The sequence below is a fragment of the Cervus canadensis genome, chromosome 17 (assembly GCF_019320065.1).
Source record: "Cervus canadensis isolate Bull #8, Minnesota chromosome 17, ASM1932006v1, whole genome shotgun sequence".
In the NCBI taxonomy this organism is placed as follows: Eukaryota; Metazoa; Chordata; class Mammalia; order Artiodactyla; family Cervidae; genus Cervus; species Cervus canadensis.
Window position 1 is genome coordinate 33936474 of NC_057402.1, and position 14936 is coordinate 33951409.

A 14936-nucleotide genomic window follows, 5' to 3' on the forward strand; every position below is an offset into this window, starting at 1 on the left:
CCCCATACCTGCAACATAATTGGTATTCAGTTGTTATATTTAAGCAGATGAAGAAAGAATTTAACAAGACTTAACGATGAGTAATTGTTGAAGCAGTCTAGGAGGGGAGGAGTCTGGAATTCCCCTTGATCTCTGGCTGGAGTGGCCTTTGGATGGTAGTTCCCTTCACTGCCATAAAGAGGGAAGGGGAGGCAGGGGCCCATGCAGCAGTGCGCCTGCTAAATGAGTGACGTGGCCCAACAGAACACTGCCCACCCCGTCTGGAAAGCAGAGACCTACACAGGAAAGAGTGGGGAAGGAAAAGTACAAATTTCCTCTTCCTCTTTCTTGGTTGTGGGGCCGGTATAAGGAGATAGTATGAAATAGACAAGGCTTCCTTCTCTCCTCTTTCCTAACTTCTCTTATCTTCCTAAGACCTCAGGTTTCCCTATCTCTGCCACCACCTTCTCAGCCATGACTAGTTAACGGATAATGCTTTCATTCTCTTTGAGCATCTTGGCATCTCCAACTATGCATCTCCTCTCCTCGCTTCAGAAATCGTTATTTCCTCAACTGTTGTCACCCTGGAGATAGTAGGAAACCAGGCCCATTAAATGCATTCATACTGCTGTGCAAATGACTAATGGATCCCTTTAATTCCCCTCTAGTTAATTATTTGAATTTCCAAAGGAGGCTGTTCCTTTCACTACCCCTCAGAAGTGAAAGCTCCCAGTCACCTTGTTGAGATGGGGGTGTGACGTGGACGGTTTTTCTGTCACCATTCACCAAGCCAGGCCCTGCCCTGGAATTGTGCTCTGGGGCCAACTCTCCTCCACGGGTCCTGATTTCATAGGATTTTTGCTTCTTGCATTCTGAGGATGCAAGATTCCTAGGACAGCATAAGTGGCATGCTGCTGTGGTCCTCGTCGGAGGTGAGGCTGGTTTAGGGTGGCATGTCCCTACTGGAAAGGGAGCAGTCCAGAAACCACGCTCAGTGGCGATATTTCCTTACTGCCCAAGGTTGAGAGGCTCACCCACCAGCAGCAGGGCTAGCCCCCCTCCCCACACACACACAGCCCCACTCCCCACACACACCGCCCCGCTATGTGCTCAATGCCCGCTCTTTCACAACTCCAGAACGTCCATTGTGTGCCTGGCACTGTGCTGGTTGCTTCCCATGCACCAGCCCCTCATCTTTGTAACCATCTGTGAGACAGAATCTTTATCCCTACTGTGTAGATGGGGAAATTAAGACTCAGAGAGAACGTAATTCACTCACGGTCTCGTAAGTAGGAATCATGGAAGAGCTCCCGATACCTTGTCCCACTGTCAGATGGCCTGCGGGACGTTTAGACACAGGCAGCTTAGGAATGGGAAGGCTGAGAACCCAGGGGACTTATTGGAGCTTCTGTTAAAATAGTCATAGTGCAGTCAATTCACTGCAGTCATAAAGGAATACACCGAACAATGTGTCACAAAACAGAAGAGATAGAGCTTTGTTGTAATTCCCACTTGGAATGTTCTCTGTTGGTTCCCCATTGCCTCCTATTTAAAGTCCAAACTCCTTTGTTTAGAATTGATTATGGAAACTTTTGGAAAATCTCAGTACATAAAACAGGGGAGGGAGGAAGAGAAAGAGGTAAGTGCTATCAGTATAGAGTTTTTCCTTTCCTTCCTTCTGTCTCTATAATTATCTAAAACAGAATGAACATCCCTGAGTGTCACAAAGTGTAATTTCCTTAAAATAGGAGCTCGTGCATGTCTTTTCAAAAAATAGACCATTTTGAATTTTCAGGCAACTCCATCTGTTGATTGTATGATGTCTTCCATTTCTTCCTTGGTTATAAGGTCTTTATGATCATGAGAGTAAATAACCAACTATTACACCCCCATGGTGTTATTTTTCATATTTAACTCTGATTCATCAAAAATATATCTTGTTGTAGAGCATGAGGCAAAGCTCTAACTTGATTTATACCCCTGCCCCCCGCCTCCCCATAACCAGTTTTCCTGATAAAATTGTTGAAAAACCCTTTAATGTCCATTAGTTTGGGATGCTCTTTTTCATTATGTAAAATGCTGTATTCTGATAGATGCCAGGGTCTCTTTCAGGGCTTTCTGTTTTGCTGATCTTCCTCTTGGCTATTAGACCAGTACATTAATAGTGGTAGTTCTATAATGTTGTCAGTGGCACTGAAAATCCCTATCCTTACATGGATTTTTACAAAAATTTCTTATCTATTTGATCTATTTACTCCTTCATGTAAAATTTAGAATCAGTTGGTTAAGTTTTAAAATCTCATTCTTGGGATTTCTCTCATTGTCCAGTGGTTAAGAATCTGCCTTCCAATGCAGGGGATGCAGGTTCGATCCCTGGTCGGAAAACTAAGATTCTACATGCTGAGTGGCAACTAAATCCATGTGCCACAACTAAAGCGCCCACTCGAAGTAGAGCCCATGCTCCACAACTGGAGAAGCCCCCTACTCTGCAACTAAAGAAAGCCCACACACCACAACAAAGACCCAGTGCAGCCAAAAATAATAATAATAATAATAAATTTTTTAATTGCTTTAAAATCTCATTTGTAGTTTGCCTAAAATTGCTTCAAACCTTTATATTAACTTCAGAAAAATTAATATAATAATAATAGTCTCTGTAGTTGGGACCTTGATACACTCTTTCGTTTTTTTAGACTTTCTTAGTGGGTTTTTTGTCCTTTAGTCTAAATAAGTTCTACATGTTTCTTGTTAGGATTATGTCTAGGTTTTTTTTCTTTTTTTTTTTTTAAGCATTTTAAAAATTGTCATTGTGAATGGGAGCTGGAAAATATTTACCATATTTTCTTTTTGTTTGCTTTGCTGGAATAGAATTAAGCTATTTTAATTCTGGCATATTGATTCTGTGGTGTTTTAGTTCATTTTTTTGAGTATTCTAGGAGTAAACAAGTGCCCTTTTGCTCTCCAGAGCTACACCTCTTTGCATTAAGTCCAGATCCTTATCATGGAGCTCCTATGGGCAGGTGCCCACCTCACCTGTGTCACCCCTAAAAATGTCAAGCACACAGGAGGTGCTCAGTAAGTGTCTTTTGAATGAGGAACCCTAAGCCAAGGAAGTCATTCATGGTCTTGGGTGGCAGCCCCATGAGGGATCATTCTGATTCAGAGTCTGCACCTCAGTCTTAGCAGAAAGTTGGGGGCTTTGGGCCCCAGGGTGTCTGTTGGAAGACCCCAAACAGAGAGAGACCTGAAGCTAATTGTCTCCTTCCATCAAGAGGGGAAGTGGGAGGGTGGTGGTTATCACTCAGTGGTGGAGCATTTGACTGCAGAGGGGGAGTGGTGGCTGGTTTCCCTTGGGAGACCCCACTTGGGGCAGAAGGCACCAAAGAAGAGGACCCAGCAGAGACTGTGGTCCACCCAGCAAGTCTTGCTCTCCCTCCAGCCAGGCCACTCTAGGGGTCCCCTTCCCAGGCCTGGAGCACTCTTCTTTTTTTCTAAGTTTTTTGTTTTTTTTTTTTTAATGTGGACTATTTTTTAAAGTCTTCATTGAATTTGTTACAATATTGTTTCTGTTTTATGTTTTGGTTTTTTGGCCAGGAGGCATGTGGGATCTTAGCTCCCAGACCAGGGATGGAACATATAACCCCTGCTTTAGAAGGTGAAGTCTTAAACACTGGACCACCAGGGAAATCCCTATGTCCCTATGGAAAGGGACACTCACCACAGACTCAACCCCTCTCCCATGGACCCAAAGCTGAGAAAATGACAGCTGGTTCTAGTTCTCCCTTTATGTCTATAGCCTAATTGCCCACATGGAGAAAGCAATGGCACCCCACTCCAGTATTCTTGCCTGGAAAATCCCATGGACAGAGGAGCCTGGTAGGCTACAGTCCATGGGGTCACTAAAGGTTGGACACGACTGAGCAACTTCACTTTCACTTTTCACTTTCATGCATTGGAGAAGGAAATGACAACCCACTCCAGTGTTCTTGCCTGGAGAATCCCAGGGATGGGCGAGCCTGGTGGGCTGCTGTCTATGGGGTCGCACAGAGTCGGACACGACTGAAGCGACTTAGCAGCAGCAGCAGCATTGCCCACATCTAATAGAATTCTGTTCTTTAATTAAAAACATAGGTAATATGTTCACACAGTTCAACCAGGAGAGCAAACTCAAAGGTGTACAGTGAAATGTCTTACTCCACCTCTGCCCTGCCCCATCGCATAACTAATAATTTGTAACCTTCTAAGGTTTCTTTATTCAAATGCAATCAAGTATGAATATATTCTTGTTTTTCTCCATTCATATACAAAGGGTAGCATCCTATATATACACTTCCACATCTTGATTTATTTAAAATATACATCATCATAATTGAATACAGTATATGCTGGTCACTGTTCTAACTTTATATATATATAACACATCTAATCCTTCTAATACTCCTATTATTATCCTTATTTTGCCAGGGAGATTTTTGCCTCTAATGAACCTCCTCTGTTTTTTCCAGCTGCATAGTACTCTGTTGCACAGGTGCATCTTAATTTATGTAACTCTTTGAGTAGTGATGGGCACTTGGGTTGTTTCTATTCTTTGCTATTATGGACTGTGTTACGTTGTACAGATGTTACCTTTTATGCATGGAGATAGAGCTGTAGAAAAGAAATCTAGAAGGAGGTGTTGCTGGGTCAAACGATAAATACATTTGTAATTGTGATGAATGTTGCCAAATTTCCCTCTCTAGAGTTACTCATTCTTTTCATAATTCTTAGCATTTCTCATTAATAGTGTCATTAGAGAACACTAATATTTCAGTCAATTATAATTATAGTCTTTGTTAAAAACATTCATGAAGGACTTATTTTGATCTTCTCCAGCACTCCCATATGAGGTGGGAATTATCCGTATTTTACGGATAAGAAAACCGAGGTCCAGGGAGGTTACATGACCTGCCAAGGAAGGGCACAGATCTGAGGTCAGATCTGCATCTGCCCAGCTTTTTTCTCTGCTCCCCCTACCACTTACCTCAATCACTGGCCCTGCCTCACAGCCTAGATGAGTCTCTGTTACTTAGGTCCAGTGTGCTGAGGCTGGACGAGTTGAAGGCTCATGACCCAGTAGTGACCCCCATTTCCCTTACCACACATTTTTCTGTCTCCAGAGAAGCTTTGTTAGTGTGAAATGAGTCTCCTCTGTTTGATCAAGAGGCTCAAGCCCTGGGACTTACCACCTTAGGTGACTTGGAAAGGTTGAGAGCTGGCAAAGCTGAGGACTCGTACCTGGCACCTGGTGCCAAGACTTTGGAACTGGGTTGGCCAGAAGGCTCTCTGTTGGCATTTCTGGGACAAGTTGATCTCAGGAATTGAGACCAAAGTGGCCCCAGCTAAAATCCTTTCTTCTGGCCTTAGATGGGCTTACTTGTTATTCTCATTGCTGGCTAGAGTAAATTATAGCAGTATTTCTAGGGAAGTAACTAATATTTTTCCTGGTAATATTTTTTTTAATTTATTGATTAACTTCTGGCTACATTGGGTCATCATTGCTGCATGCAGGCTTTCTCTAGTTGCGGTGAAGTGGGGCTGCTCTTGAGTTGCAGTGCTCAGGATTCTCATTGCACTGGCTTCTCTTGTTGGCAGAGCACAGGCTCTAGGGCACACGGGCTTCAGTAGTTGTGGCACCCAGGCCCCCTGCATGTGGGATCTTCCTGAACCAGGCGTCAAACCCATGTTCTCTGCCTTGGCAGGCAGATTCTTAACCACCAGATCACAGGGAAGTCCTCCTGGTGCTCTTTGAACAGTAATATTTACAGTGCTTCAGTGCATGGACTCTGAGCCAGGCCACTTGGGTTTTAGTTAGTTTCCTATTGTTGCTGTAACAATCTACCACAAATTTAGGGGCTTGAACCATTACAGATAGATGGTTATTTACCTCTGGAGGTCAGAAGTCTGCAGTAGGTCTCATTGAGCTACAATCGAGATGTCTGTAGGACTGTGTTCCCTATGGAGGTTCTTGAGGAGAGCCCATTTTCTTGCCTTTTCCAGTTTCTAGAGGCTGCCTGCATTCTTTTCTTTTTTAAAAAAATATTGTTTATTTATTTATTTGACTGTTCCCTGTCTTAGTTGCAGCACATGGAATGTTTAGTTTTGGCAATGTGGAATCTAGTTCCCTGACCAGGGATCAAAGCCTGGACCCTGCATTTGGAAAGCAGAGTCTTAGCCACTAGACCTCCAGGGAAGTCCCTGCCTGCATTCTGTACTTCATGATCCCCTGCCACCTTCAAAGACACCAGGACAGTATCACTGTGACTTGCGCTTCCTCTCCCTCTCTCACTCTCCTGCCTCTCTCCTCTTTCCCCTCTGAGGTCTCCTGTGATTACATTGGGCCCACCCAGATAATCCAAGATAATCTTCCCATCTCAAGATCCTTAATGTAATCACACCTATCAAGTCCTTTTTGCCATGTGAAATGAAGTGAAGTGAAAGTGGCTCAGTCAAGTCCAACTCTTTGCGATCCCATGGCCTATACAGTCCATGGAATTCTGCAGGCCAGAATACTAGAGTGGGTAGCCCATCCTTTCTCCAGCGGTTCTTCCCAACCCAGGAATTGAACTGGGGTCTCCTGCCTTGCAGGCGGATTCTTTACCAACTGTGCTATCAGGGAAACCCTTCTTGCCATGTGAGGTGTCATATTCAGGTTCCAGGAATTAGTACTTGAATGCACACCATTATTCTGCCTACTACAATTTGCTTCTGGACTCATCACTTTCTAATTGTGTGACCTTGAACAAGTTATTGTACCTCATGCTTAGTTTCTCCATCCTTAAAATGGGAGCAATGATAATTCCCACTCCACAGGATTGTTATAAGGATTCAGTTCAGTTCAGTCGCTCAGTCGTCTCTGACTCTTTGCAACCCCATGAACCAACTATCTCATCCTCTGTCGTCCTCTTCTCCTCCTGCCCTCAATCTTTCCCCGCATCAGGGTCTTTTCAAATGAGTCAGCTCTTCGCATCAGGTGGCCAAAGTATTGGAGTTTCAGCTTCAACATCAGTCCTTCCAATGAACACCTAAGACTGATCTCCTGTAAGGTGGACTGGTTGGATCTCCTTGCAGTCCAAGGGACTCTCAAGAGTCTTCTCTAACACCACAGTTCAAAAGCATCAATTCTTCGGCACTCAGCTTTCTTTATTGTCCAACTCTCACATCTATACATGACCACTGGAAAAACCATAGCCTTGACTAGACGGACCTTTGTTGGCAAAGCAATGTCTATGCTTTTTAATATGCTGTCTAGGTTGGTCATAACTTACCTTCTAAGGAGAAAGAGTCTTTTAATTTCATGGCTGCACTCACCATCTGAAGTGATTTTGGAGCCCCCAAAAATAAAGTTTGACACTGCTTCCACTCTTTCCCCATCTATTTGCTATGGAGTGATGGGACCAGATGCCTTGATCTTAGTTTTCTGAATGTTGGGCTTTAAGCCAACTTTTTCGCTCTTCTCTTTCACTTTCATCAAGAGGCTCTTTAGTTCTTCTTCACTTTCTGCCATAAAGGTGGTGTCATCTGCATATCTGGGGTTATTGATATTTCTCCCGGCAATCTTGATTCCAGTTTGTGCTTCCTCCAGCCCAGCGTTTCTCATGATGTACTCCACATATAAGTTAAATAAGCAGGGTGAGAATATACAGCCTTGACGTACTCCTTTTCCTATTTGGAACCAGTCTGTTGTTTCATGTCCAGTTCTAACTGTTGCTTCCTGACCTGCATACAGGTTTCTCAAGAGGCAGGTCAGGTGGTCTGGTAGTCCCATCTCTTTCAGAATTTTCCACAGTTTATTGTGATCCACACAGTCGAAGGCTTTGGCATAGTCAATAAAGCAGAAATAGATGTTTTTCTGGAACTCTCTTGCTTTTTCAATGATCCAGTGGATGTTGGCAATTTGATCTCTGGTTCCTCTGCCTTTTCTAAAACCAGCTTGTACAGCTGGAAGTTCTCGGTTCACGTATTGCTGAAGCCTGGATTGAAGAATTTTGAGCGTTACTTTACTGGTGTGTGAGATGAGTGCAGTTGTGCTTAGTTTGAGCATTCTTTGGCATTGCCTTTCTTTGGAATTGGAGTGAAAACTGACCTTTTCCAGTCCTGTGGCCACTGCTGAGTTTTCTAAATTTGCTGGCATATTGAGTGCAGAACTTTCACAGCGTCATCTTTCAGGATTTTAAATAGCTCAACTGGAATTCCATCACCTCCATTACCTTTGTTCATAGTGATGGTTCCTAAGGCCCACTTGACTTCACATTCCAGGATGTCTGGCTCTAGGTGAGCAATCACACTATTGTGATTATCTGGGTCGTGAAGATCTTTTTTGTACAGTTCTTCTGTGTATTCTTGCCACCTCTTCTTAATATCTTCTGTTTCTGTTAGGTCCCTACCATTTCTGTCCTTTATTGAGCCCATCTTTGCATGAAATGTTCCCTTGGTATCTCTAATTTTCTTGAAGAGATCTCTAGTCTTTCCCATTCTATTGTTTTCCTCTATTTCTTTGCACCTGATCACTGAGGAAGGCTTTCTTATCTCTCCTTGCTATTCTTTGGAACTCTGCATTCAAATGGGAATATCTTTCCTTTTCTCCTTTGCTTTTCGCTTCCCGCTTCCCGCTTCCCTTCTTTTCACAGCTATTTGTAAGGCCTCCTCAGGCAGCCATTTTGCTTTTTTGCATTTCTTTTTCTTGGGGATGGTCTTGATTCCTGTCTCCTGTACAATGTCATGAACCTCCATCAATAGTTCATCAGGCACTCTGTCCATCAGATCTAGTCCCTTAAATCTATTTCTCACTTACACTGTATAGTCATAAGGGATTTGATTTGGGTCATACCTAAATGGTCTAGTGGTTTTCTCTATTTTCTTCAATTTTAATCTGAATTTGGCAATAAGGAGTTCATGATCCAAGCCACAGTCAGCTCCCAGTCTTGTTTTTGCTGACTGTATAGAGCTTCTTCATCTTTGGCTGCAAAGAATATAATCAGTCTGATTTCAGTGTCGACCATCTGGTGATGTCCATGTGTAGAGTCTTCTCTTGTGTTGTTGGAAGAGGGTGTTTGCTATGACCAGTGCATTCTCTTGGCAGAATTGTGAGTTGATATTTGTGAAATGTTTATAAGTGTCTTGACACATAGTAAATACTGTGGAAGTGTCTGCTGGCTAAAATATATTAAATAAATAAAAATATACATTCTCTTTGACCTAGCAATTCTATTATTTTGTAGTATATTTCATAGAAGCAAAGGATCTATGCATTAGGCTACATAAAGCCTTGCCCATATTGGGGGGGAAATGCACAAGCAGGAAATCATTGGTATGCCCGTTAACACAGGGTTTTGCAACACCCTGTGCTGCAGACCCATACCGGCCAGAAACCTGTTAGGAACTGGCGAGGAGCGAAGAAGGCTTCATCTGCTGCTGCACATTGCTCTCATTACTGCCTGAACCACCCCTTGCCACCCCTCCCCCAACCCATCCCCCCTCCCCTGCACACACCCCTCCCACCCACCCCATGGAAAAATTGTCTTCCAGTAAACTGGTCCAATGCATTATTAATAGGATGACTGAGTCAATGTGGTCCATCTGGAATGTAATAGAGCTATTAAAGAATACATTAGTCCATCCTAAAGGAGACCAGTCCTGGGTGTTCTTTGGTAGGACTGATGTTGAAGCTGAAACTCCAGTACTTTGGCCACCTGATGTGAAGAGCTGACTCATTTGAAAAGACCCTGATGCTGGGAAAGATAGAGGGCAGGAGCAGAAGGGGACAACAGAGGATGAGATGGTTGGATGGCATCACCAACTCAATGGACATGGGTTTGGGTGGACTCCGGAAGTTGGTGATGGACAGGGAGGCCTGGCGTGCTGTGGTTCATGGAGTTGGCCGCAACTGAATGACTGAACTGAACTGAAGATTATGCTTGTAGCCCTAGATGAGGAGTGTCTTGGACAAAAGTTGAAGAGGAGGAAGTTACAAAATAATCGTTTAGCATGATCTGATTTTTTTTTTTTAACATCAACCTGCCCAAAATTGTTGTAGGTATGAGTTAGTTATTTAAGCTCTGAACATCTTGTTTTCTTCTATCTGTGAAGTAAGGATAATAATAATTCTCTCTTAAAAAACTCTACTGAGGATTAAATGGGATGAAATGTATCAAGTCCTTAGAATTCTGCTAGCAGCAGAAGAGTGTGAATATTTATGTGAAGTGGTTTGAAGAGCCAGAGGTGTGAAGGATGCACCCAGGATGCTCGCCTGGTTGTCTCCGAGGTAGAGAAAAGAAATTCAGAAGTGCTGGGGTGCTTCTGATGATGATTAACTCTGCTTTAAAAAAAATTATTTAATTGGAGGATAATTACTTTACAATATTGTGATGGTTTTTGCCATACATCGATATGAATCAGCTATGGGTATACATGTGTCCCCACATCCTGAAACCCCCTCCCACCTCCCTCCCCACCCTGTCCCTTGGGTTTTCCCAGAGCACTAGCTTTGGGTACCCTGCTTCACGCATTGAACTTGCATTGGTCATCTATTTTACATATGGGAATGTACGTATTTCAAAGCTATTCTCTCAAATCATCCCACCCTCGCCTTCTCCCATGGAGTCCAAAAGTCTGTTCTTCACATCTGTGTCTCCTTTGCTGCCCTGCATGTAGGATCTTTGTTACTGTCTTCCTAAATTACATATATATGTGTTAATATACAGTATTTTATGGATGGAGGCTAGCTATTACTACTTTAGTAACTTTTTTATGTTCCAGTAAGTTTTATTGGTAGTTTGGATACTATCACCATAACCAGAAACACTGAACTGAGAAAAGCACAGACTTAGAAACATACCAGGATTCAAAGTTTTGCAACTTTTTTGAAGAGGCATTTAATAAAGAATATTTAAAGAGAAAAAGAAAGCAGGAATGCCCTAACTCAGGCCAACCTTCTCTGTCCGCAGCATCTACTGCCGGGGCTGCTCCAAGCCCCTGTGCTGCTCGTGCGCGCTCCTGGACAGGGACCACAGCGAGCTCAAATGCGACATCAGCACGGAGATCCAGCAGCGGCAGGACGAGCTGGACACCATGACCCAGGACCTGCAGGAGCAGGACCGCGCCTTTGCGGCAGCGCAGGCGCAGATGCGCTCCGCCATCACCCAGCTGGGCCGGGTCCGCGCCGACACCGAGGAGTTCATCCGAGAGCGCGTGCGCGAGGTGGTCGCGCACGTGCTCGAGCTGGAGCGTGAGCTGCTGGAAGGCGTGGGTGCGCGGTACCAGCGCGACTACGAAGAGATAGCGGGCCAGCTGGGCCGGCTGGACGCCGTGCTACAGCGGATCCGTATGGGCAGCGTGCTGGTGCAGAGGATGAAACTGTATGCCTCGGACCAGGAGGTGCTGGACATGCATGACTTCCTGCGCAAGGCACTCCACCAGCTGCGCCAGGAGGAGCCCCAGAGCCCGCGAGCCACGGTACACACAGACGGCTTCGACACATTCAGGATGCGCCTGCAGGACCTCCTCTCTTGCATCACCCAGAGTACAGGTAAGCCACCATCACCTCATGGCTGGCCTGTTTACCCTGTGAGGGCTTGGGCCTGCCGCTGCCCCTGGGGAAAGGCGGGTGGAAAAGATCAGCCCGGTGTGACCCAAGAGGAAACTGTGGGGTTTTATTAAGTCTCTTGGGTTTGATCACATCATAGGTTACAGAGCGCAGGATAAGTCTGGGGGAGCGGAAGCCTGCAGCCACCCAGAAGGGTCACGTCTGACTGATATACAAGACCCTAACTATTAGTTGTGATCTTGTGACCCTCAAGGAAGTTGAAAGTGAAAGTCACTCAGTTGTGTCCAACTCTGCGATCCCATGAACTGTAGCCCGCCAGGCTCCTCTGTCCATGGAATTCTCCAGGCAAAAGGGAGTGGATTAGGTTGCCAATTCCTTCTCTAGGGAATCTTCCCGACCCAGGGATTGAACCCTGGTATCCTGCATTGCAGGCAGATTCTTACGCTTGAGCCACTTGGGGAAGCCCCTCAAGGGACTTAAAAAACTATAAAGCTGAGAACCATACCCTGTATCGTTTTAGCCCCAGAGGGGCCAACCGCTTCAAGAGGTTCTCATAAGCCCCCCGTGTCCAGCAACAGAGAACTCAACAGGAACGTGAGGTTTGGGTGGGGCTGAGAACCTCCACCACCACCACCGCTCCTACCCCCCACCCCCATCCCCTGGTTGGGTGCTTACCCAAAACCAGGCTAGGGCTCAGTGGAGGAGATCTTTTGCCCCTCGGATGGCCTGCCATCTGGACTAGCTGCCTACCTTTGTGGGCCCTGCCTGGTATTGGGCACTAGGGAAGTGGGAAGACAGGACCAGTTTCTGACCTGGAGTTGTCCAGTCCAACTGGGAGACAATGTCGGGGCACATCATGTGGCTGGAGAATGAGACAGGGCTTGGCTCTGCAGCCCAAATCCAGGAGTTATAGCAGCTCTCTAGGCACTGGAGGCAGCAGGGAGGCTTCCAAGAGACACAGGGGCCACTCAGGAGGGCCTCCAGGGTAGGGAGGCTGAAATGGCTCTTTGACTAAATCTCCGGTTCTGGTGTGAGGATGCCCTTTCACTGAGAAAGGGGAGGGAAGCCTTGGAATCTGAAGGTTCTTGGGCAGATGGCAGTGATGGAGACCTGCTCACTCCTGCCCTCAGAGCTAGTGAATGTGGATTCATCAAAATGCAGTCCTAGCGTGGACATGCGCCTTCTCCACCTGGGTGGTGACTATTACTGCATGTACAGGACATGACCTCCATAGAGTTTAAACAGCTTGCCTCGGTGGTGGCAGAGAAAGGAGTTATTTTATCTTCCAGCATGAGGATTTAGATTTAATAAACACAGGCCACAAATCAGAAGAGTGTCATGGAGCTCTCACTGTGCAGAGAAATCAGTGAGCAGTAACGCTGTTAAGGATTGTCCGTGCTTTGCCTTGGTGGCGGCCCCAAGTTGGAGAGAGAGCTGTGCTTGGGGTCTGGAGCCAAAGGCAAGCACTCTCCCATGCCACGCCTCTCTTCCTTCTAGGTGAGTTCATGCCCACTGCAATCAGGGAGCTTTCTTCCCAACTACAGCCACTCCATGGAGCTGCCAGAGGCCCTGGAAAATGGGTCTCCAGGAAAAGCAACAGGGATGTTTGCTTTGTCCCTGTCCTCAGACAGGATGCCTCACCAGGAACGTCTCTGACTTGCCCGTGACTTTCTTTGTGTTCTCCAGATGCAGCTCTATCCAGGAGAGCCAGCCCAGAAGCTGCCAGCACTCCCAGAGACACTTGTAGCGCTGACCCGGTGAGATGGACTTGAGGTTTGAAGGGGAGGTGGTCCATCCCGCAGGCCGGGCGGGCTGGGAGTTCCCCTCCATCGGGAAGGAACCTGAGTCTTGCTGCCCCTATGTCTGCAGGAAACAGGGGAGAGAGAGCACCCGAGAGAATGACAGCAAGGGCCTGGACTGAGCCTTCAGTGGGAGGGGGCGGAGGAAGGGCTGGCTGGCTCTGGGCTCCTAAGTGCCATAGTAGGTCTTGATGTGTCCAGGAGGCATTAGGCCCAGGGGTGGACAGGAGATAAAGGAGTGGTCCCTGGCAGGCAGGCCCTTGATAGACCTGGCAGATGTCCCTCCCTTCTGTGTGCCCCACTCCACATATGTGGCCCTTCCCCCACATATGGTTCTGGAGAGGAATGGAGAATGAGGCCAGGAGTCAGACAGTGATCGTGGCAGCCTGGGTTCCATCGATGTGATTTCAGGGCCATCACAGTCCTAAGAGCCATAGTATTCAGGGTTGGAAAGCGCCCGCACTCCCTCTCATGTGGTCATTCCCTCTGCAGCACCGCTGACCTGCGACTGTCCAGCCGTCATGCACATACCTCCAGGGACAGGAAGCTTGCTCGTTCTTGAGGCTTGAGCCACTCCCATCTCTGCAGTGCTCTTAGGGCTCATCCGTGGGTGCAAATGCAGTGGCATCCTGTTAACCTGTCCTCTTGGCTACGTGCATGCATTTCTCCTCTCTCCCAGGATAAGCTTTTTCAGTTCCTCCCTGGATCAGGCACCTGGTCTGCTCCCCATCCTCGTCATCCAGGTGTGTGTGCCTGTCAAGGAGCTGGGCCCAGGATTGACTGGTCGTCCATGGAAAGCAGGTCTTCTGGTGAGGGCAGTCAGCCTTGCCAGCTTTGCCGTGGCTAATCTCTCTCGTAGGAGACAGAGATTGTTGTAGGTTGAGGCAATTAGAAGAGGCTTCCCATAGGAGGCAGAACTTAGGACCTGAGAGCTTTAGAGTTAGGAGAAATCTTGGAGTCTGACCTGCTCTTGTATAGAAAATGAAGCTAAGACCCCAAGAGAGGGTGTGACTTAACCCAAGGCCACACAGCATGCTGATGCTGAGGGCAGGACTTGAAGCCAGTTCCCAACTGTCTTGGGTACTGCATTCCCATATACACACATATAAAATTTTAAAAGGACATTTAATTCTGGATATTTAGGGCAAGTAATACAATCACATGGTCAGAAATTGTCATAAAAGCATAGAAAGTGATAATGTCTCCCTCCCACATTGTCCCCCATCTGACCAGTGTTTACACCCATACTGTTGTTGTTTAGTCACTGAGTTGTGTCCGACTCTTGCAACCCCATAAACTGTAGCCTGCCAGGCTCCTCTGTCCATGAGATTTCCCAGGCAAGAATACTAGAGTGGGTTGTCATTTCCTTCTCCAGGGAATCTTCCCAACCCAGGGACCAAGCCTGCATCTCCTGCATTGAGAGGCTGATTCTTTACCACTGAGCCACCAGCGAAGGCCTACCTACATATCTATCTTTATTAATTTCCTGGGCTTCCCTGGTGGCTTATATCCTTCCAGAATTTCTTTATGTAGTTACAAGGAAATATGACTATATATTTGCTTTTTTTTTTTTTTTT

At 46.1% G+C, this 14936-nt stretch overlaps 1 protein-coding gene across 5 annotated transcripts in view; it reads left to right on the forward strand.

Moving 5' to 3' along the window:
• PML (PML nuclear body scaffold) overlaps positions 1 to 14936 on the forward strand; it is a 52437-nt gene that overhangs the window by 18108 nt on the left and 19393 nt on the right. For 4 of the 5 annotated variants that reach the window (XM_043489790.1, XM_043489793.1, XM_043489791.1 and 1 more), the window contains exons 3-4: positions 10962 to 11542; positions 13247 to 13317. In XM_043489790.1, the coding sequence (XP_043345725.1) occupies positions 10962 to 11542; positions 13247 to 13317 (652 nt within the window). Of the gene's footprint in view, positions 1 to 10961; positions 11543 to 13246; positions 13318 to 13851; positions 14729 to 14936 lie in introns of those variants that run through there. The other variant, XM_043489795.1, reaches the window with a different exon arrangement.